General features: G+C 36.8%; 2 protein-coding genes across 3 annotated transcripts in view; both read right to left on the reverse strand.

Moving 5' to 3' along the window:
• Aptx (aprataxin) overlaps nt 1-23,224 on the reverse strand; it is a 41,418-nt gene extending 18,194 nt beyond the window's left edge. The window contains exons 1-3 of one of the 2 annotated variants that reach the window (XR_014130627.1): nt 22,922-23,224; nt 17,615-17,754; nt 15,833-15,881 (exon numbers count right to left, since the gene is read on the reverse strand). Coding sequence is in view for 1 of the 2 variants with exons in the window: in XM_081750597.1 (XP_081606723.1) it covers nt 17,615-17,754; nt 22,922-23,086 (305 nt within the window). In the remaining variant the exon portion in view is untranslated. The remainder of the gene's footprint in view (nt 1-15,832; nt 15,882-17,614; nt 17,755-22,921) is intronic. The other variant, XM_081750597.1, reaches the window with a different exon arrangement.
• LOC145680251 (uncharacterized) lies at nt 1,913-15,117 on the reverse strand. The gene is made up of 2 exons (XM_081750596.1): nt 2,237-15,117; nt 1,913-2,135 (listed from the first exon to the last, which is right to left on the reverse strand). The coding sequence occupies exon 1, from the start codon at nt 6,431-6,433 to the stop codon at nt 2,522-2,524; it is 3,912 nt and encodes a 1,303-aa protein (XP_081606722.1). The 5' UTR covers nt 6,434-15,117; the 3' UTR covers nt 1,913-2,135; nt 2,237-2,521.
• Nucleotides 23,225-25,223: the final 1,999 nt, after the last annotated feature.

Below are 25,223 nucleotides of genomic sequence, written 5' to 3' on the forward strand. Positions count from 1 at the left end.
AAAAACCTGGCCAGCAAATCTTAGCAGTCCTTCCCCTACTTTCTCCTTATAGCAGTGGTAACAGTGGCACTAACTCGTCAATTTTAGCACTAGTAGGGTTTGGTATTTGCAAGTTGCGTAAATTTCGAAAGAGTTTACTTTTTCTCTAATCAGGACCGTAATTTGTGTGGGGCAAGGGAGGGGCAACTGCCCCACAGGGAGGTTCCCCGCCGTTCGAAGGGACCCATTTGGAGACAAAATTTTCTTAATCCATATACAATACGAACAAGAAATTATAAATGAAGCATCAAACAGTTTCACTACATTACATAAAGCAGCGCACAAAAGGTAAATAAACAAAAGTGAGCCGTGGGCCCACTTCAGTAAGAAACGTCTAAGCCGTGGGCCCTAGAAATAACATTTATTCGCATGGCTTTGAGATTTGTCAATATTGTCTCCTTAATTAATTTGTCATGTATGGAACGGGCCCAGGGGCGTAAGACGCCCCGCAGACCTTGCCGTGAGGGAGGGAGTAGTAGGGACCCCGTTATGCCCGAATGACTCATCCTCACTCTCTTTTACGACCGGGATTTTTGAACTTCGTTCCCTTTTACGGCTAAGATGAGTGCTTTGGTACCTCGATTCTGATTGGCTGAGAGAGGTCACGTGACGTTAGGCCCCGCCCACGCGGGAAATTCAAACTTTCCAGGTCACGTGGTATGACGTCATGAGTCACCCCGACCTCACCCTGGATTTTTGAAATTTGTTCCCTTTTACGGGTAAGATGTGTGTTTTGATTGGTTGATAGCTGTCACGTGATCTTAGACCCTGCGATATTTGAAATTCGTTCCCTTTTACGGGTAAGATGAATTCTTTGGTACCCCAATGCTGATTGGTTGATAGAGGTCACGTGATCTTAAGCCCTGTGACTTTTGAAATTCGTTCCCTTTTTACGAGTAAGATGAGTGTTTTGGTACCTCGATTCTGATTGGCCGACAGAGGTCACGTGATCTTAGACCCGCCACACACCCCATGAGTGAAATATAGAGCGATATGTCGGTGATCACCCTAGACCTGTATTTTAGAATTTTGTTCCCTTTTATGGTTATGCGTAAAGTTCCCATGGAGGGCTCAACCTCCTCCTTAAATAACCCTTTTTTGGTATCATGATATTGTACTGAAGTTTACCTTAAATATTATCATTCTCTTTGACAGATAAGATGATTACCAGCTTTCTTACCTTGATGGAGATCCCGTCCTTGAATTAGTAGCCTATGTCTCTGGAAGTAACAATGGTGAAAGAGAGGTGTCGCTTGTAGATTTCTTATAACACATTGTTGTGAGTTTAAGCGATTTATTGCTCAGTAAGCGCTTCATTAATGGAAACAGCGTTGCCAGATTTTTTCTACCTAAACTGCTCCGATTCTTTTCGAAACGGTTCCGCAGAGTACAAGAAATTTTAAACTAAAAAATTTTTCGAACTAAAAAAAATTTTGTAACTAAAAAAAATTTTAAACAAAAATTTTCAAACAAAAAATTTTCGAACTAAAAAATTTGAAACAAAAATTTCAAAAAAATTCGAACTAAAAAATTTAAACTAAAAACTTTCGAACTAAATTTTCAAATCAAAAAATTTTCGAACTAAAAGGAATTTAAAAAATTTTCGAACCCAAAAAAAAATCGAACTAAAAAAATTAAAAATTTTTCGAAAAATATTTTAAACTGAAAACTTTCGAACTAAATTTTAAAATCAAATTTTTTCGAACTAAAAATTTTAAAAAAATTTCGAACCAATTTTAAAAACAAGTTTCGAACTAAAGATGTAAACCACATTTGAAAATTTTCAAATTAAAAATTTTTCGAACTAAATTAAAAATCAAATTTTGGACACTAAAAAAATTCTTTAATTATTTTTTCGAACAAAATCGTGTAAACCAAATCTTGAATATATTTTTCACCTTAAATTTTCAAGATTACCATGATTTGAAAACAAGTGTTCAGGGTTTCAAGAAATAATAAAACATTTTTTTTTCAACTTGTTGTATTTAACGAAAGGTATGTGGTCTTCCTATACATGTTTATTAACATAATAAATACAGGATCTAGTTAATGAATATGTTGGACGCGTCATCATCTTCGAATCTTGTAGCCGTATCCTGTAAAGAAAAAGAAGAAACGACGGATTAATTTAAGAATTTCTTTTTTTTCTGAAACAATAAAAATGAGTCAATATTGATAAGAGAGAAATAAAACTTACTCGTAAATGATGGATCTGTTTAGGTTCATCTTCCTCCTCGGGTACAGGATCACTGCATTTTTTTCACCGATGGATGTTTATGAACTCTTCTGGGTACTGCATTTTTCTTGGTGTTGCTCCTTTATGGTCAAGGTTCCTCCTTCGGTACGAGATGACTGCATTTCTTCCACTGATGGTTGTGTTGATGGTTTATGAACTCTTGTGGGTACTTCATTTTCTTCTTGGTGTTGCTGCTTTGTGGTTAAGGAGTGGAAAAAAAGGAAAAGGAAAAAAGAAATGGCGGCCTTATTGGGTATTTACAGTTTTTTCTTCTTCATCTTCTTTTTCCAGTTCCATCTTCTGTTTTTTAACGTACCCGTACGGAACCGTATCATAAGAATTGAATTCTTTAAATCGACGTTTTGTGTACTGGATACTGTACATTTTTTCTTCTTTGCGTGTGACGATGGTATGGTCTTTGTTCCTGCATATCTTATGGGGGATAGTGATGGTGACTTGTCCACGGCATTGATTTGTAATCATTTCTTTTAGCGTATTGAAATTTAATTGTTGTCCTGCATTGTAATTTAATGTAAATCCTCTAATTTTGCATATGTAACTGGTGACGTTGGTATCCGGATTGTATATTTCTAGGCTGTAATTTTTTGGCCCTCCACTGACAAATGTCTTGATGTATGCTCGTGGTCCATAAGACTCCATCTCGTCCGATAAGCATCCCAAGTACGTTGAAGGTTCAATGGTTGGCTCTCCAGGCTTCTCCGTAAATATCACAGAATCCGTGTCGAAATATAAAACACGTTCCTGCAACATTTCCAGGTACTTGTACAATTCCAGACGTGCCTGACATGTTGTAAATGCACCTAACACGACATTGGTGTTTCGGTTTTGAACAGGCACATGTTCATTGTACTCCCAGAACGCATACAACATCGTATCATTGATGGGTACAATTTGATGGAGTTTAATGTCGGGGGAAGTGAGTTTTTCATAAAATTCTTCCGGCCGATCAATAATTGTGGTCTGGCTAAAGTTTGTACGCTGGCAAAGCTTTCCCCATAGAGAGTTAAGACAAAGCTTAGATAAGCTTCTTCGGGCAGGATTATTTTCAATTTTGGACGGATCCAATGCAATACCTTCACGCTCCAGGACGGTTTGTATGAATTTTGATTTGTCTTCTTCGGTCACACAGGAACTAGGCCAGCCAGACGCTTCCATTTTCGATTTTAAAAACGTATTGATATATTCCGTGAACAAGCCACCTGTTTTCGTGATGGGATCATATTGTTCAATGTCATAATCCCAAATTTCAAAAATTTCCACTGGTTGATATCCCAATTCTATTGCTTTCTGGATTTCATATAATACCCATGTTCCAGTGAGGCACCGCTCCTGATCATTGTGTGTACACGTTGCTGTAGGGTCTGGGTTCATTTCTTCGGCACACGCAGCACACAGTGGAAAGAGTAGTTTCTTGTTACATCGGTAAGGCAGGAGACCATGATAAAGATGGCGACTTGGTAATATCGTCATTTTGATTAGACCATTGACTTTATTTATTGGTGGTATATTTTCATCACCCTGTAGATAAATTCGTGGATGGCCTACAGGGTATTTAGCACACTTATTGATGTAAGGATAAAGCGAGACAATATCGAAATATTTTATTACTTCTCCTGCTTTTTCGTCGACTTGGTGGTACAATTTCACGCAATTGGTCCTTCCTCCAAAAAAGCTATCTCTTGGATTTAATGGTCTGCGGTTCATGTACGGGTGATTCTTCAGATACGTCGCCATTGCAGGATTTTGTTTTAAGAACTGATTAAATTCGCACTCCCACATTTCATGTACAATGTACCCCAATTCACGCAGTCTTGCATTTTTGCGTTGCGTTCGTTCATAACGGAATTCCATGGTGTCTTCTGGATTGCCATAGATGGGCTGATTACGGCCTGTAGTAATACATACTTTACACCCGTGATAAAAGCAGCCGGCATGCTCGTAGACGTGCTCCTCTAACGTCTCAGGATCTTGGTAGTAACCATCAACATGGAATCCCGCAATAAACACTTCCTTTTGTCGGGCCGCATGTAAGATTTGTTTTTCTTCGGTTTTTTCAATGTAGGCCAGCCATTGCATTGCAGCGATCGATTGGGTACTTCTCCATCGATATCCATGTGCCGGTAGAATTCCAATGGTATTAGGTTTAAGGAAATTCCGGCGGAATACTAAATTAGAAGCACTGGCAATCGTGATCGTCTCCAAGAAGGGATTCACTTTGGTTTCTGTTTCAAATGACGTCATAAACGAAACGCATGCTTGTCGCAGTACATTGACATCTTGAATACAATACTTGAGAATTTCTTTCTGAAAATCAAACGTGTCATTACGATGATCGTTGTACCACTGCATGAACTTGTTTCTGTCTTCGACGGCCATTTCATCTGCACCATAATACTTTGTTTCTGGAAGTGGTCCAATATACGATTGATTCTCCTTGGTGTTGAAGAAATGCGGGAAGTAGCCTTTGGTTGCGGGTAAATTGAACGCTTTTGACAATTTACTTAATGCCATAGGTAGGAAGTTCAACGAGTCAATGAACGTCAGATTATTCAAGGTTAAACTCAGTATCTTGGTCCCATTTAATATGACGTCAGGTCTCCATTGGCATTGTTCGACCATGGTCTTTAAAATGAAATGTCCATCGTAGCCCTTAGCGTTGTGCGCGACACAGAAAATCCTATTTATATTGGGACGACGTTCCCGCAAGTACTGGAGAAAATTATAAACTGGATCCTCTCCTTGGAAAATATGCTGGCGCTGACCACACGTACTGCAAGACTGCTCGATATTAGCGTTTTCAACACATGCATAACATACTTGTTGTGCAACCAATAAATTTGGAATGTGTACATACGTATTATCGCCAATATTCGTGTCCTGCATAGATTCTATATCATAGAATATCAATAAGGCTTTCTTTGCGTGCATGAGTGAAGGAACACCAGGTTTCAAGCATTGGCGATCAGGAAGCATAAAACATTGATGGGATCCCGGAACAATCTTCTTACAAACATTGCAAAAGATCTCATTGCAATCATGAATGCGTTGTCCACTTCGTACAAAAGAATAAACTCTGTAACATCTAGTACATTGCTTCACCATTTTGCATACAGGTTCTCCTTGATGATATACAATATTACGATGATTGTTAAAACATTCCTCGCCGTAAAATTGACGATTGCAGTCGTTGCATAATATCGGCGTTTGATTCTTATCGCATAGAGGTCTCTGTAAGCATTTGGAGCACGTAACAGGACAATTTTTCACATGTCTGTTACGTTTACTATACTTTTTATGGCACGCCTCACAGTAGAACTTGGTTGCAAAACAAGCAGTTAAAGATTGGATGATGTCAAAATGTCCAGCCAAACAAATCAAATTTATGGGAGTGCGATTTTCATCGTTCGGTCCCTCGTACATGATATCATGGCCTGTGAAACTGGTATACACTGTAATTTTATATTCTTTGAGGTATGACTGGAATTGCCGAATTTCATTTACACTGGCACCATGATCCAAATTGACTCCTGCATTTGCACATAGCGCATCGACTTCATCGTCCACAACATATTTCGATTGGCGTTGATACTGCTTATAACGTTGCATATCTACATTCTTGTATGCCTTCAGGCCAATAGCAATAACAAGGGCGTACGCCAAGCACCTTGAATCTTGATTTTGTACACGTACAATCCCTTTTTTGCAACGTAACAATTCTTCATTTTGAAGTATTCCTTGTGCTAAACGATCTCCATATCCGTATCCTCTTGGAATATCCACACGATGGAAATGCACGGTGAATGGCTCGTGCAGGAGAAATGCATTGTTACTTTGTAACACTCTTTCAAAGGAGGCCCACATCGTTTCCAGTGTCAAGTTTCGTGCTTGGCGAAAACTCACCCAAAACGGTTTATTCGTGTTCCGTGGTGATATTACCGATAAACCAACCATCGCCTCATCGTCGACATTGGCTAACAAATGGTCCAGCATTGCTTGGAAACTATTATGTACATACTGTATGATATCGGTTCCTACGGGTGGTGCGTTGAATTGAATTTCGAGCATTCTACCTTCAATGTTAAATCGTCTATAATGGCGAGTGATTTCATTGCGAACAGTAAAACCCGATTCGGCCATGGTTAAAAATGAAAACAAACAAACAGGTACGGTAAAACAAATATGTAATGGGAAAAAGGAATTGAGCAGCGTGAATTTACTACAAAAGAAAAGAAGAAAGAAAAATCTTAATCACCAGATAAACAGGAAATCATAACATTCATGATAAATTCTTAACTAAACAATTCATGTAAAGGTCCTGAGTTTGATTCCTGGCGGTGACGTTCAGAATCTCATTATGAAAGCACGTGTACTAGAAATCAAAGTTTTTTTAAAAAAAATAATTATGTTACTGAAATGAGTGTTTTATTGCTGTCAAACTCGAGACCATTACATCAGCATGTAACTGACCTATCATTCTATAGTGATAAAAAGAATGCATGAAATGAATGAATGTTTCATCAGTACTGAGATGTGACAAAGTACGCGTCAGCATTTTTTTCCCCACTCACAACGACCTTTAAATGATGCGTTTGCAAGTTGAAGAGATTTACCAAGCATTAACGATACACATACGTAATTGTCGAAACAAAATCTGTATAGCGTATTTTTTTTTATTATTGTGACTAAGCGGTTAGCGTACATGGTTCGGACGTGGAAGGCCCTGGTTCAATCCTCGGTGGGTTTGCTTTTCCACGTCGGGGTCGATGTCAAGCCTTTATTGAAATTTAATATTCTCACGCGTTATCATACATTCTTTTCAAAACTAAGCTAAGTGGTTGACGTGCACACCTCATAATACATAAACGTACATAAATCGTCTATAATGACGAGTGATTTCATTGCGAACAGTAAAACCCGATTCGGCCATGATTAAAAATGAAAACAACAAACAGGTACGGTAAAACAAATATGTAATGGGAAAAAATGAATTGAGCAGCGTGAATTTGAGTTGATTTTTTGATTTTTTAGTTTAGCGTCCCTTTCAGCAGCGAGGCTATATGAGACGTGGACCTACTGATTAACGTGTAATCCGAACTACATGAGCTCCCCGCCGGGAATCGAACCCTGGTCTCCCACGCCAAAGGTACGTATGCTAACCGCTTAGTCCGGAAAATCATAACATTCATGATAAATTCTTAACTAAGCAATTCATGTAAAGGTCCTGAGTTTGATTCCTGGCGGTGACGTTCAGAATCTCATTATGAAAGCACGTGTACTAGAAATCAAAGTTTTTTTTAAATAATTATGTTACTGAAATGTGTGTTTTATTGCTGTCAAACTCGAGACCATTGCATCAGCATGTAACTGACCTGCCATTCTATAGTGATAAAAAAAGAATGCATGAATGAATGTTTCAACAGTACTGAGATGTGATAAAGCACTCGTAAGCATTTTTTTCTACTCACAACGACCTTTAAATGATGCGTTTGCAAGTTGAAGAGATTCACCAACCATTAACGTTACACATACGTAATTGTCAAAACAAAATCTGTATAGCGTAAATCTTTTTAACCAAATATTCATGCACTCGTGGCTAAGTGGTTAGCGTACATGGTTCGGATATGGAAGGTCCTGGTTCAATCCTCGGCGGGGTTTGCTTTCCCACATCGGATCGCTGTCAAGCCTTTTTTGAAATTTAATATTCTCACGCGTTATCATACATTCTTTTCAAAACTAAGCTAAATGGTTGACGTACACACCTCTGGCCTTGGTTCAATCCCGGGTGGTTGCTCGAATATCACGTTAAGCTGAAGGGGACACTAATGCTTTCAAAGGGTATCGAACCATATTATTCTCAGGCATAGTTTTTAATATTCTGTAATGCATTCTTTTCAAAACTAAGCGCACACATTTTCTGGCCATGGTTCAATTCCCGACGGGAGTTCACATTCAACATTAAGCTGAAGGGGCGCTAAACCATATCATTTATCGTGCTTACTTTTAATGTGTGGGGATCCTGGTTCGTACTCCCACTTTCCCATTCCACTAATTTCTTCATAGTCTAAATATTTCGTACTAAAAGTAAAACAGTGTATTCGTGATCCGCCCACAAATATTAAATAAAAATGATTTTCGAATCTTGGGTGACAAATAAAATCTCATTGAACTTACCTCAAATTCAATGAACAAAAAGTCGGTGCAATGAAGCTTAAATGAAAACACTTTTAAAAGGAGATCTTCTTCACACGATAGTTGAGAGCGATGTAGGATTTGAAAAATGAAATTTAGATTTTTATTTAGGTCGTTGTGAAAACGACGTCACCGTCAGCCAATCAGAAACGAGGAATTTTATAAAATGACATCACAACGAACCAATCAAAACGCTCGCTGCTTTTGTCATGAATCACGAACCAAAACGATGTGTAACAATCGATCGTGACGTCATTCACGTTTCTCAATAGTATCGCAATTCCGATCCCAAATGATTTCTACATGTCACTACTTGTCGTAACTGTGACGACATTTCATTTTCCTCATATTCCATACGAGAATGTCAATGTTTGCTTTTTTTCCATGAATCATGCTGACACGTTCGTTGTAAAACAAAAGTAATGCGATCCGTTGACGTTTGCATTTTTCAATCATATGTGCTTCTATGTCGTCACACAAAGAAGTCTATCAGCATTTTATTTTAATCCACGTTACACTGTCAGATTTATTTTCTTAAAGTATGAGTGTATCCTTTTCAAGGACCATGGTTCGAAACCCACCAAGCATGATTAAATCCGAATTCATTCATAGCTAAGCGGTTAGGATACACATCTTTGGTTTGAAAGACCTGAGTTCGATTCCTGGAGAAACATTTCTTAGGATTTTTCTAAAACTTGGTTTAAATTTCTAGTTCGAAAATTTTAAAAGTTTAGTTCGATAAAAAGTTTGATTTGAGAAGTGTTACACTGTCAGATTTATTTTCTTAAAGTATATGTGTATCCTTTTCAAGGACCATGGTTCGAAACCCACCAAGATCGATTAAAACCGAATTCATTTAAGCGGTTAGCATACACATCTTTGGTTTGAAAGACCTGAGTTCGATTCCTGAAAAAACATTTCTTAGGATTTTTTCTAAAACTTGGTTTAAATTTCTAGTTCGAAAATTTTAAAAGTTAGTTCGATAAAAAGTTTGATTTGAAAATTTTTAGATGTGATTTACATCTTTAGTTCGAAACTTTTGTTTTTAAAAAATGTTTTAGTTCGACAAAATTTTGTTTCAATTTTTTTAGTTCGAAATTTTTTTTGGGTTCGAAAATTTTTTGTTTGAAACTTTTTTGTTTCAAAATTTTTAGTTCGAAAATTTTTTGTTTGAAAATTTTTGTTTAAAATTTTTTAGTTTTGAAATTTTTTAGTTCGAAAAAATTTTTAGTTTAAAATTTCTTGCACTCTGCGGAACCGTTTCGAAAAGAATCTGAGCAGTTTAGGTAGAAAAAAATCTGGCAACGCTGTTTCCATTAATGAAGCGCTTACTGAGCGTTTAAAAAATCGCTTAAACTCACAACAATGTGTTATAAGAAATCTACAAGCGACACCTCTCTTTCACCATTGTTACTTCCAGAGACATAGGCTACTAATTCAAGGACGGGATCTCCATCAAGGTAAGAAAGCTGGTAATCATCTTATCTGTCAAAGAGAATGATAATATTTAAGGTAAACTTCAGTACAATATCATGATACCAAAAAAGGGTTATTTAAGGAGGAGGTTGAACCCTTCATGGGAACTTTAAGGATAACCATTAAAAAAAAAAAAATCCAGGTCTAGGGTGATCACCGACATATCGCTCTATATTTCACTCATGGGGTGTGTGGCGGGTCTAAGATCACGTGACCTCTGTCGGCCAATCAGAATCGAGGTACCAAAACACTCATCTTACTCGTAAAAAGGGAACGAATTTCAAAAGTCACAGGGCTTAAGATCACGTGACCTCTATCAACCAATCAGCATTGGGGTACCAAAGAATTCATCTTACCCGTAAAAGGGAACGAATTTCAAATATCGCAGGGTCTAAGATCACGTGACAGCTATCAACCAATCAAAACACACATCTTACCCGTAAAAGGGAACAAATTTCAAAAATCCAGGGTGAGGTCGGGGTGACTCATGACGTCATACCACGTGACCTGGAAAGTTTGAATTTCCCGCGTGGGCGGGGCCTAACGTCACGTGACCTCTCTCAGCCAATCAGAATCGAGGTACCAAAGCACTCATCTTAGCCGTAAAAGGGAACGAAGTTCAAAAATCCCGGTCGTAAAAGAGAGTGAGGATGAGTCATTCGGGCATAACGGGGTCCCTACTACTGAGGGGCCACAGGCTCCGGGGGGCATAAATAGTAAGAAAAAGATAGAAAGAGGGGGCTCAAGAATGAGAAAAAGAACTTTTTCTAGGAGGCCCAAATACACGTATTAATGCTTGCCCACCAGAAAAAATCTAAGTTACGACGCTGTCTCTAATGTGAATTTATTGGTACAGTTCTGCTAATAGTTAACTATATCAGGTTGGTCTCTTTAAACCTTGGGCCATGGAGAGAAACAATCTTACAGGAGGATAGTATTCAAATTTTAAGAAGGTAGAGAAAGAGAGCGAGGATGAGAAAGATGAGAAGAAAGAAAGAAAGAGAACGAAAAAAAAACACTTCTATATTTACTTCATAATGAATTTATGCACATATAAACGAAAAAGGGATATCGGAACCCACCACCATAATATTGTGGAAGTGTTGGCAACATAATATTCTGAAGGAATATATTTCCCGCCAATTCTGGGGCCTCAGTGTTTGGCCCAATTCTGGCCTTACAGCAGTGGTGGATCCAGGGGGGTGATCGTGGCGATTGCACCCCCAGGAAAGGAAACTTACTCATTTTATATATTTAAATAAAACACAATTCCAGAGTTTGGAGCTCTTAAAAGTAGCTCTAAGTAGCAGTATTAAAACTCACCTCCCCCCAGGAGTCCGTCCTGGATCCGCCCCTGCCTTACAGAAGCTACCATCTAGGCATTCCCCTCCTGGGACTGAGGAAACCCTTAATAAGGAATACCGGCTAGAGCCAGGTTCATGCGCACGCTCGATCTACCTATTTTAATGCCTTTTTTTTTGTGTTGCACAGTGTCTCGTAAGGGCACCCAAACAGGGCAAATGTGTACAGCTTTAAAATGTTTAAATGTTACAATTCGCTTTATACTGTACTTTGAACACGTAATTCAATGTGTATTATAATCTTATAGCAGCATGGTTTATTTCTTAATACTTTAAGTCTATGGTTGTTAGTATTTATAATTATTGCATTATACTAATCCTTCTCAAAGCTCGTTCAATTAGTATGAAATTCTAGGCTTAGCAGTTTGCAACATTGCAAACCTTCACCAACAGGCAGTATGTGGTGAGAATATTTCCACCTATACTCGCATCGAAATTCCCAGCCCTTGTTTACAATCAGTACAATATGTTTCTGTCACCTTATCATGAAAACAATGCTGTCCAGCAAACCTAACGGTCTTCGTTTTCTCTGTTTATTGTTTACAACACAAACTGCCATCTTCCAATATTGCCAGGCGTACAAGGTTTTCGCACACTTTCGAACAAGAACACTTGTACAAAATTGAGTACACATTATATGTAAGATTGTATTACATAATTACTAACTCGATTTGTCATAACGTTAATATCTCAGTCATCTCAAAAGCAGCAATTTATGTAGTAATAGCACTTGGTCCATGACTGTGCAGAAATAGGTACATTCGGTTCGGCGATTCATGTGCCTGGCAACCATGAATTAACCATGTAGGGGTGAAAAGCAAGGTTTTGACGCTCGCACTACAATTGTTTGTAAACAATTTTCCATCCTAGAGTGAACGAACAATACATTCTCTGTAATTATACATCCGGCACTATTTTATACATGATCAACTGTAATGTTAGACCATGCTTGCTTAATCTTTCCGTTAATATTTTAGTACTTTTGAAGGCGAAATGATAGTTTCAAAAACTTGATAATGCTTTTGTCTGTAACATGTTATAAACTAAATCAAACTACTTGGCGTGACAATCCTTTGTGAGCATGAACAGCTCCAACGCCATCTGTTAGCTAAACTACGTCCTGCCTAGCGATTAACACACGGTCAGCGCGCTGTGTCGCACTGTCTTTAACAAGCGTATCCGGATTTTTCTAGACCCAGTTGCCATCACGTCTTTTATTCACTTGATTCCCCAGTTTGCCTCACGATGCTGGACGGATGCCGAAAATTGAGAATCGAACCACCCGGACGTGAGTCCAATGGTATAACCAGTAGACTGCAGTCTCTACCCTGTAACATATTATACACCTTTATTTTTCTTCGATTCTATTACTCATATTGGAATTTATTTTTTCTAACTTTATATATGCTTAAAACAAATTATTCACCAGGACATAGTGTAGCTCAACTGTTAGAGCGTTGGCTTCGCACTCGGGAGGTTGTGGGTTCGATTCCCGCTGCCGACCATCCTGGCTGGGGTTTTCCTCAGTCATACCAGGCAAATGCCGGGATGGTACCTACTAAACAGGCCTTGGCCGATACCTTCCCAAATCCTTTCTATTGTTACTGTTGTTGTTAAATTTATCCAGCATAAAATGGCCTCTAAACTGTATCTGGTAATTGTTAAATAAATAAATGAATAAAAACATTATTACACAACAAAAAACAAAGTGAGCTTAAAATACTCTCGCTAAGTGCTTCAACAGATAGAGAACAGAACAAAAGAAGAACAGAAAAGGAACTGCGAAGCTTCCAGTTGGAAGCCATATTGCAATCCGGATTCGGATTAAAAGTGGAAAGAGCTTAATGAAGTAAAGTAAAACTAACGAACCTAAAAACCCAATTAATCGAAAACTAACATTATTCGGTAAGAGTACAAACGGAGGAAGAGATAAGTAATGAAAATAAATTTATAAATGTACAGGGTGGCCCTAAAGTAGGTATATACCCTTGCATTGATCAAGAATAAAATTCTAGTTTATGGGTTTATTTGCTTCGGCTGTTCCGAGCTTAAGATGTAAGTAAAAACACATTAAGAACAAATAATAAAGATACGAAGCCTACCTGATAGATAACAATAAGAAATGATATAAAATGCAGTGCGGTACTGTATACCTACTTTTGGGCCACCCTGTATAATTACATATTATTCTTCATTTGTTGAAGTTTAGCATCCCCTTTCAACACCTATGTTACATGAGACGTGGACCTACAAGTTAAGGTGACCACCATAATGCTCTCCCACCGGGAATCAAACCTGGAACCTTATGATAAAAAGTACACGCACTAGCCACTAGACCTGCATGGAGGGCTATTTATCATCATGTACAATAATAGAAAAGAAATATTAAAAAAAAAAAAAGAACTGAAATTACTAATATAATAAACTATAATGAAGTAAAAATAAAAGAGTACAGAGAGGCAATATAAAATTAAATATTTCATTTTAATTCCCTTTAGGCTAAGGGGGGCGGATGATTAAAGCAAGTGATAAAAATGTGGAAGGAAACAGGAATACCCCGAGCAAACCCAATTACTTGGCTGGGGGTCGAAGTAGGGGATCCACACACCATAGGTCAGCGCTCTACCATTAAGTCAACATGCCATCCTAATATAAAATGAAAATTGTGTGGAAAAGATCTTGGATATTATACGGTTCCATACTCTCACACACAGCAACCACATGTTTTTGCCACGAACACGTGTTTTTATGTTCATAACACTAACAATAGCAAACGACGAAAGAAGACCACCAGGAAGGAAGACACGAACAGGATTAGGAAAAGCCACGAAGACGGCCGACTTCCCCTCATGGGCCCTCTCTCTAAGAAGATGCTTATAAAAGAAGACCTCAAGAAGAGGAAACTATCAGTTTATCGCTGATCACTCACCCACCAACACCTTTTGCTGCGGCTGCCATGGGCTGTGGATAATTCCTTTAAAACCATCCCCTGAGGCTGCTATTCTTTAACTTTCCTTTAATCATCTACTCCTGAGGTTGCTATGAAAGGAGTTATCCGCGACATCTGCCTATGAGCTAAAGAACTGAATCTTTATTCCGAGGACACTTTTATGTACTAAGGAAATGTATTGAATTCTGAAAACATTTAAAGACCACAAGAATTTTGTAAAACTTTTATAAGACTTTATAATAAACTGTGATAGCTTTAAGCCCCTAGTTTCCTTTCTCATTGTAGTTGTTATGTTATATATTTTACATGTTATTTATTCCATTGAAAATTGGCCTCGGCACGCTGTATCTGGAATTTTGCCAGATAAACAAATACTCCTTATTTTGCTCTTTCAGACACAAGCCTTCATTATTATCACGATTTTAGTCCTAAAATAACGAGTGCTTGTCATACAATATACTCCTACTCACATATTTTATACCCTTAAAAAATGTTTACATCAGCCAACACTGCTCTATGGAGATTAATATTGAACGTGGAAGTAGGAGCAAATTTCAACTACTTCCGGTTAGTAGAAAGATGCGAGTGAAGATGTCTCCTTCCCCTGAGATGATGAATCGATTTAAAGAAACTACTTATCGATATCTGTTACTGTTCTTGTTCTGTGGTTATCAACATTAAAACCAGAAATGATTCATTTCTATCACCTCCCGTTTGAACAGAGGCTTAACGGATGAGATGGAACCTGTTCTTGGGACGTGAACCGATTCAAGAAAAAGCTTCTCGATATCTCTTACTGTTTTTATTCTGATATTTGTCGACAGACCGACACCACCATGCTATAAAACTTCCAGTTCTTATGCACAGCATTGTTTGGAAGATTCATAATTTCTCAATTTTGAAATAACTGAGAAAAGAAGTTGTATAATGGAGATATGCATTTATAGTTGCAAAAGTAATAATATGTTAATAAAAGTAAACCATTAAGGAAAAGAACGAAGTACAACACCGAGAATGAATAAATAACAGAGTAGTACATAAATCACATTAGTAATTAAAAAGTCGGCGAATTTTTACTTTGGTCATTTCATTCAATGAATCGATTCTTAGGGAACTGGTTCCTCGAAACAGTTCGTAAAATATCACTAGGAAGCAGTTCCTCACGAATCTAATCGGACAGAAATCATGATGGTCCAGACTATATTGTTTCTACAATTATTTTAAATATTGCCCGATTCAAATGCTGACAGATTTGGAATCATGCTAACTTCTCATCGTAATAGTTCTAAATTTATCAAAACTCGAAATATTCAATGTATAAAATAATAGAGCAGGAAGCGCGATATTTCTTGTCTACTATTAAGGACACACAAAGACAATAAAAAGCCCGAAAAACCAAAGTAGACAAGACACAAAAGAGACTGAATGAAAAATATGAACCACATACTAGATTATACACACGAGGGGGGGCAAGCTCTCTCTACCCCTGACCAACAATTAAAATGGAAAAAAAAAAAAAAATAAATAAAACTAATATGAACATCTCAGAGAAGTACATACTTGAAAGAAAACACGCCTCCGAACCTCTCGAACACAACCAACTATGTACCTTAAAGTAATAAAAAAATTAGATATAAATACCTGAAATTTTAGTGTAGTAAATATAGTTCGACAGCTTGATTTGTAAATAAATATTTCTCCCCAATATTATACAAGAATAAAAATGTCCTACTCCATATATAATAGCCGAACTGCATCACCATTATCAACACAATACTGTATTTTGCGTGTATACAATACAATCATATGGCCCACTAATATAATTGACGAAATTAGAGATGTGGATCACAGAGTCGTTCCATGTCAAATCAACACAATTTGGGAACAAAATTTACCTTACCATCTCAGATTTTAATGAAATTTGGTACATAGATGCCCTCTATATAGACTAAAAAAAATACCAAATTTCAATTCGATATATCAACCGGTATTGAAGATAGGGCCATATTCGATGATTCTAATAAAAGTGAATACTATAACTCCCGATGGAAGAAGTTATGTTCTTCTTGAAAGAGATGTATACTGAACAAATGTGGCTTTCTCAAACTTCAAATGATAAATATATCCTACTACTTACTAAGAAGTTTTACTATGGACTCGTCTATACTCTTTCTTCAAGTAAGTGTTCATTTTTATTTTCACAGAAGGGTAGAACTTGGCGTTCTCGTGTTATACATACCTCTACGTCCAAAGTATTCTTGAAAAACCCTGTCTTAGTTTTGAATTTTTTAAACAATGAACTCAAACAATGAACCCATTATCATCGCAAATTTATATTTTGCCAGGTGCTTTACACCTATACTATTTATTCATGAAATTAATTACAAAATTTTAAAATATATGTACTTTTTGAAAAATTCTGAAGTAAAATTTTGATTTTGATTTTGAAAAAACAATTCTTTATTAGCCTATATGATGATGTACACCACAGGAAAGAGCTTGAAAAATGCTGTAAAATAACACTTCAACCACCTCACTAGCTAAATTATGAGCTGCAATTACAATTTCAAAATTCATTGAAAATGCTATTTTAGGGATCTTTTTCAAACTTTACATAGCTCTATTTTCAATACCGGTTGATATATAAAGTTTAAATTTGGTATTTTTCTTAGTCTATATAGAGGGTATCTATGTACTAAATTTTAGTAAAATCTGAGATGGACAGGTTTAGTCACTGTGTTGAATTGATATGGAATGACCCCACAGTTAAATGTCTGCACTGACCACTAAGTGCCAAAATAACTGAAAAAGAGGTTAACGTCATGAACACATACTAATGTCACGAAAACCAATATAAAGGAACACCCACTACATTAGACATGTGTCATCACGAAAACCAGCTTAACACACGCACAAGAAAGTGTCACAGCAACACGCACGAAATGTACCTCCAACTACGACGCAAAATACATGATCAAATCATAAGCAAGACCACATGACGTCAAGTCATATCCATACTACCGCGCACAAACAGAAAAGCAACAATAAGTTACCACGCGACTCGATACCAGTAAGGAATCTGGAAGAACAGATACATTCTCAAAACCGGAAACAAAAAGATCCAAATTATTGAATCGAATAAAATAACCAAAGTAAAAACTTGCCAAAAAGTCACATTATTTCCAAGTAATTATTATATTAATAATAATTAAAACAATTCCGATAATTCTAAATCACTGTGAAACTTTGACGAAACGCACCTGAATTCTTAGTTTGATGCAGAGAATAATTTTAATGAATTTCTACTTCTTTCATTATCACATTATCTATTAATTTACTCACAGAAAATTTCTGTTGGAATGCTTTTTGGTCAGTTCTAATCCTTTCTTTTCCATATGTTTCAGTAATCCCAAATGAGACTGCTTAACTGCATTCAAGTTTGGAATATTTTCCTTCGGCAGAATCAGGAAGTGAAATTCCGCCTGTAAAAAAGAAGGAAAAAAGAGACTATAATTATAGGTTAATTAACAATAAAGATTGCAATAGAATAATTTATTTTTTGAAGCGCTGTATTAATTGTAAGTCAGTACAATATTTCGTTTCCTTTTTATTGTACTTTGCTCGAAATATCTTGAGGTAGCTATATTTAGAATCATATTGTAATGTAATGGTAGAGATGGTAGATGGGTTTGTTTTTTTTCCTCACCATTTTATTACAAAAAGTTCTATACAAGTAATATGCTACAAATAAGTAGTTTCCCCTATACCAGGGTTTCTCAACTTGGGGGTCGCGAAGATAAGCGGAAGAGATAAATATAATTACAATCTAATACCGGAAAACATTTTTAAATATTATTTTGAATTTTGTTCTGATAGACAAATTTTTATTTTTATGGTGCCTTCCATTTCAACTCAGGCAAAATATATATATATAAAATTGTACCATCACCACTTCATATATTGTTGAAACTTTTTGTATAGCAACTAGACATGTTTTTAAGAGACCCATATTTTTTTGTTTTGTCGAAAAAAATTTTCCCGTCAAGTAATGGGCCATCAAAGACGGAGAGTACAATTTATGAATTGTAGAAGACATGGAAAATGGTCAACTTCAGAGCCTCACCATTCGGCTATGGAGACAGGTAGAGTTATAATTCTTGTTGTGGTATGCACATAGGGATACAAATAAACTATATTTTATTATAGTTTGGTTTGCGCACCGCTCGTTTTCATACATATATGTATGTAACAAAAGTTCCTTTTTGCAGATTTCTTAAATCTACACTTTGAATTGCAGAAGTTCGATTTTGGAGGAAGCATGAAGTTAGTTCATGGTGACCCGTTACTGCCATAAAATCGCGCCATTCTCCGAAAGCCAAAGACGACTTCGTTGAATATCAGTTACCAGTCGCATACTTTCCCTTTTTTTCTTCTGGAAGTCGTCGAATTCAGTTCCAAGCAACAAAACGAGAGTAATACCCGGAGTTTGTACTTGCACTATACTCACGAATTCTTCTGCGGTTTTAGTGGGGGCGCGGTGGCTCAGTGGTAGAGCGTTCACCTCCGGTGCTTGGGGTCCCTGGTTCGATCCCAGCTCACGCCGTGTGGGCTTTGTGGTGGACAAACACCATGCTCGTGGGTTTTCTCGGGGTTATCCCGTTTCCTCCCACTTTCTGCTTCCACCATCTGAAAGCGATTTTTAAAGTAGGATGCAGCACCATCAGAAATCACTGACACGGTTTGGGAAATTGTAGACACTTATTTTCAAGTATTCAAACCTTTTTCTATAAAATATATTTTCGCTTTTCTTCGACTATTTTTAGAATCTTGTCTATGGCTATGAGTACATGAGCCGAATCGTGTGTTTTATCGTCGTTTATTACAACAAAACTGTCAGTTGTTTCATATTCCGGTGGTAACTCTGAGTTTCACTTTGCAGAATAACAGTCCAGTTTTCAGCGAAGTCCACGTGAAGTAAAATAGAATTTGTATCTTGAAAGTTTATACGGCGCTTTTCGGTAGCAATTAATTCTCTTTGGATTTTCTTGATGTAGTCATGAATTACAATTCTTACAGTTAAACCAGCAATGTACGATACGAAAACAGAAAGTGGCACAGTTTTATTGTTTTTCCATATGGCATACGTAACACTTTCATTTTCATCAAGATCAACAATTAAAGACTCCACACTTATTCCTTCCACTCCAGGACATTCACCACATTCTTGAAGAAGACAGTTGTCATTTTCTACGGATCATACTACTAAAGGAAATAGGTCACTCATGACAGCTTCAATACAGGCTGCACCTTTGATTTGTAGCAACGCACTAGCAGCTAACTTAAAAATTTGCACAATACACACTTCCCTCGCAGGTTGCGGACTGATCCACTTTAGTCGAATACTGTGAAATTCCGAGTGATCCATTCTTATGTTGGGATTGTTCTGTTTAAAAAGTCAGTAAATTTCTTTGGAACGCGTAAGAAAACGTTTAGATTTTTTAAAACTTTTGTCCTTTTTGATCACTGTAATGATATCGCACTTAATTGAGACTTTGCCTGGGGCATTACAAATCATCACTGAGGTAATAGTTCAGCTTTTTGTAGATCATCAGAATTTATTGGATGGCCATTTCAAGTAAACTTAAAATTTGGGTGTTTCGTAATCGTAATTTCCACCTCAGATTATTTCGGTTTAAGAAAATGGAGTAGGGGGAGGCTCATTTTACTATTTCAGAGAGCCTTTTTGATCAAAATAATAATAAAAAGAAAAAAAAACAGTCAAGAAAACCTTTTATTCTTCATTTAATGAATGTGAACCACCAACAACATCAAATCATTGCACTTTTATTGTTCCCAGTGTTGCTGTTAACATCAAAGTTAACGAAACTTCGCTAACTTTAAAAGGCTGCAGTTAATTCATGAAGCATTGGTCGAGAATAGTATTTGGTGTGTTTTTGAATCATCTGACAAAATTTCAGAATTTTAAAAGATGGTGCTTTCGAAAAAATGGCGATTTTTGAAAATTTTACAATTTCTCGAATTTTTTGCGACAAAACGGTTGCACACAGAAGCGATACATTTTTTTTTTTTCGGAAAGCGGGTAACCAGGTCTTACCTACCGTTAAAACAGAATTTTAAAATTCGAACCGGAAGTGCTCGAAAAAAAAAAAAATTCGCAAACTTCGACTTTTCAGATAAATTGACGTTCATTTGTTACTTTATGTACAAAAAGATACGCATGCGCAAACCAAACTATAATAAAATATAGTTTATTTATATCCCCATGTACATACCACAACAAGAATTACAACTCTACCTGTCTCCATAGCGGAATGGTGAGGCTCCGAAGTTGACCATTTTCCATGTCTTCTACAATCCATAAATTGTACTTCACGTCTTTGATGGCCCATTACTTGGCAGGAAAATCTTTTTCCACAAAAAAAAAAAAAAAATGTTTTAAAAACATGCCTAGTTGCTATAAAAAAAAGTTTCAACAATATCTGAGATGGTGATGGTACATGCTCTGTCTGAATTGAAATGGAAGTCACCTTATACTTACTGTTAAGAAGAACAAAGAATAGGTTTACTAAACATTTTCAACAGGTGCAGAGTGTTTAAAAATCAATTTAAATGAAAGAGGTACGATATGAAACTGAGAACTGTATATTGAAATACCAGAAAAATACAAATGCAACAAAACCTGTCTATTAAAATACAATTAAAATTTAAACTTAATGAGATACCTGAGTGATAGTGATTTAAAGTATTTGATCAAATATAAAGCATTTTGGATTATGAAAAACTAACTTTTTGCAGATACGTTCCTATGACACTAAGCCGTCGATATGTAAGGCTATTTTCTGCACTATGTTTATCTACGCAGACGCGGTTGTTCTCTACGAACGCATTCCAGCTTCGCCGTACTCTTATGTAGGTCAGATATAATTCTTGCTTTTAGCGCCAGTCTAGCACAGGGTAGTTTGTGCATTTTGCACTGTCGATTTTATAGTGCTCAACACGAATGCAACCTCTCCCCTAAGAAATAAATTTTAAAGGTATTTCCTGAAGAACAAAGTAAACATACCATTAATTTATATATGGTTCCATAAACTGAATTTTCACTATAATCTGCATTTCAATTTCATTTCGAAACATATACTTCAGTAACCATATGTTTTCAGCTCCCCTGCAACACGGGATCTGCGAGGGAGTAACTTATGCCTCCGCCCAACAGTACAAAGAGAAACAATAGTTTGATTTATATTTCCACCGTTAAACATTATAAGTCCATCAAGGCCAAACTATTGACAACTAGGACTGCTTTAAAAGGGTATAATAGGCTAGGGTTAACTCAAGGTTCGGGAATTTTGGACCCACTTTGTTTAATGATATGATATGAACTGAAGCAGTCATTGTAAAGTATACCCTATATAGATTTACAAAAATTAGAGATATATGTCACATGTTGTTTTTAGCTTTTACACATACACATGATATTATATATGACGCAATTTTTTTTTGGGGGGGGGTGTTTATGTGAGGAAGGTTCTAGAACACAGGCCCCCTCATATAGTTTAGTAGTTAGGTTGGTTTCTCTCTGTACCAAAGTTGGATGACATTTAGTATCTCCTCCAACTCATTTCATGATTCCAGAACTGAGTACTTTGCTTTTGTCTAAATTGTGATAAAGGTAGAAGTACAAGGGCCCTGGGGGCTTTTAACTCCCTTCGCTAGCTGTCCCTAGCTCAGCTATATTTTGTAAAGTAACTAACACACTGTAAATCTTTCAGCCCCAAAGTTTAATATTTAATCCACATAGTATTGCCGAGCGAACGTTAGAGAGTGAAGGGGGTTAGAGCCCCGCAGGCATCGTTTTCTATCTTTATTATAGCTCAGTGGAAAGGGGGATCTGTGTTCTAGAACCTTGCCATTTATGGGTATAAACAGTTACTTCACAAAGAAACAATAATGTGTACTTTATGCTGCAGAAAAACACATGAGAAAGGGGGGTGCGCACATATAGCCCTATGTAAAGACGGTTTAGTAGCCAGTTTGGTTCCTTTTTTCCAAAGTTCAATATTCAATTCACATAGTAATGCCGAGCGAGTGAAGAGGGGTTAGCAGCCAGGTTGATTATTACAAATCAAAGAGAATGCGGAACAGTGTACTAGAACCTTGCTTATATGTCATCTGTGAACATTGAAATAGCGTTAAGTTAAAAAATACAATTATTACGCCACTGTAGTGCAAAGGTAACTTGTAGTTGCAGATGATGATGCGTATTCCTCTCTCCTTCAGAGCTCCTTCGTGGCTAGGCGGTCAGCGTACGCGCCTTTGTCGTGGGAGACCCGGGTTCGATTCCCGGCGGGAGCTCATGTGGTTCGGATTCCACGTTAATCAGTAGGTCCACGTCTCATATAGCCTCGCTGTTGAACGGGACAAACTCAAAATCTTTAGGTGTATACCTACCGTCGCAAACGCGCCTTCTACTGCCGAATCCCGGGAGGCACCCTTTAACCTTACGTGTTCCAACTGCAATATGTGAGTGCGCCAAAAATAACTATTAAAGATAGTACTTTCAGAGTTTCAGTACTTTATAAATTTAACCCTGTATGGTAAACCCAATCTGTATCCTCAATAGTTACTTACTTTAGGATATTTATCTTTTATAATGACAACTTTATCATCATCTTCAACTTTGAGATTGGCATCTTGCATTGATTGAAGCAGCCCAAATTTCCAATGTCCTGGGCCATTTCCAGAATTACTCTTTTTTGAAGCAACTTCAGTTATAGCTTCGCCACTTCTCTTCATACTTAGAAACAGAAAACCCTTACGTAGAATTTCTGGGAATTAACAACAAAAGATAAATAATTTTCTAAACCTTACAAACCCACAAGTTTGCGGGTAGACCACACGGCCATGCTGGCCACTGTTGCCAACTCGCCAGTGCGAAATGTCGCTAGTTTAGTACTCTAAAGTCGCTAGAAGTCGCTAAACGCCTCCTGCCAAGTCGCTATATAATTTTACAAAGGAATTAAAAATAATTTAAATTTTTTTCATGTGCAATGGAAGACTCGAGTATTTTTTCTTTAAAAAAAATGACCACCTTGACAAAACCACTGCACTATGCTCTTTCAAGAATACAAAATTAAGAAATATAGCATTAAAAGTTTGCAAATACTTGAAATTTTGGATCACTTTTTCCCATTCCTTCTTATAGAGTAGGATAATATTTTTTGGGTGGGTTGGGAAATTCATGTTGCTTTCGTATTGGAACAATTCACCGAACTCACCCCACGAAATTTCTGTATAATTTATATTAAGAACAACCGCAGTTAAATTAATATATAAATCACACGCACTACACTGAACCAGAAAAGCACAACGTCACTGTCACTGTACGCACTGTGCAATGCAAGAGGTTACCAGCTATTACGCAACTAGTTAGATACGGGAAATTCCCGGATTTCCGAACCTCAGTGAAGAAAGGCATAATCCTCAATGCAGCGATGAATCCAACGAAGTAAGTCGCTTATAGCAGTAGTGCAAAAGGGTGTGTAAAAGTAATTATTAGAATCACAAACTGCTAAATTTTGGAAACTTTAATATAAATATAGAACAAAATATTTGAATTCCTAAATGTCGCTAGATTTGTCGCTAGGCGCTAAATAAAAATTTTTGTCGTTAGACACTTCCAAAAGTCGTTAATTCTAGCGACAAAGTCCTAAATTAGCAACATTGATGCTGGCTGAGGACGGCATGAGAAACAGCTGATTAGAATTATATCGATCCTGAATTTTTCGATCATTAGAATCGAATATCTGCAGGAATCAAATAAATCATGTATTCTTTGAAAAAATGAATCAATTCTTATAAAGAATCATTGTTTAATGATTTATTTATTTATTTATTTATTTATTTATTTATTTTTATTTATTTATTTATTTTATTATTATTATTATTATTATTATTATTATTATTATTATTATTATTATTATTATTATTATTATTATTATTATTATTTTGCAATGATCAAAGACATAGTTCCGCCCGATCATGGCAGGCTTTGGCCCAAGCCTTCGGTCTGTCTCTGTCTGTATATTATAGGTTACGATGGTTACACTGTAAGTTTCAGGAATGTAGTGTTGGGATTATGGGAGCTTACAATATTTTTGGATATTTATTTATTTATATATTTAAAATAATTGGTAGTAAAATGTGTGGTTTTAAAATGAAAGTCGGAACTTTGATAGGTAAGTCGACTATTGTATTAGATATTGTTAGAAGTTAAATAAATTGTACCAGGGGCGGATCCAGAGGGGGCGATCGCCCCCAGAAGAGGAAACTTTCTTATTTTATGTATATAAATAAAACCCATCCCAAAATTTGGAGCCCTTAAAAGTAGCAGTATGACAACCCACCGCCCCCCCCCCAGAAGTCGGTCCTGGATCTGCCCCTGAATTGTACTAACCAAGGAAATTGTTTGCGTTAGAAAACGTGGTTACGACAGGAGCCAGTGGCGTAGGGAAGGGGCAGAGGGGCCGGTTCCCCCAAAGAGGTCCGACAATGTACTTTAGTACTTTGATGTTTGTAATTTTTAAAATATATTTTTATGTTTATATATTTTTTGTTTGCAATTTTTCTATATGTACTAGGGATGGCCAAAATTTTCCGGAATCCGGATTCCGGAAATTTTGTTTTCCGGAATCGGAAAATTTACTTTCCGGAATTCGGAAAAATTCCGGATTTCGGAAAAATTCCGGATTTCGGAAAAATTCCGGATTTCGGAAAAAATCCGGAATCCAGAAAAATTCCGGATTTCGGAAAAATTCCGGAATTCAGAAAAATTCCGGATTTCGGAAAAAATCCGGAATTCGGAAAAATTCCGGAATCCAGAAAAATTCCGGAATTCGGAAAAATTCCGACATTCGGAAAAATTCCGGATTTC

This window comes from Thermobia domestica, chromosome 3 (genome assembly GCF_964235325.1).
Source record: "Thermobia domestica chromosome 3, izTheDome1.hap1.1, whole genome shotgun sequence".
Lineage (NCBI taxonomy): Eukaryota > Metazoa > Arthropoda > Insecta > Zygentoma > Lepismatidae > Thermobia > Thermobia domestica.

Coding starts and splice junctions, on each gene's coding strand:
- LOC145680251 (XM_081750596.1), bottom strand. CDS start 6,433: ATGGCCGAATCGGGTTTTACTGTTCGCAATGAAATCACTCGCCATTAT.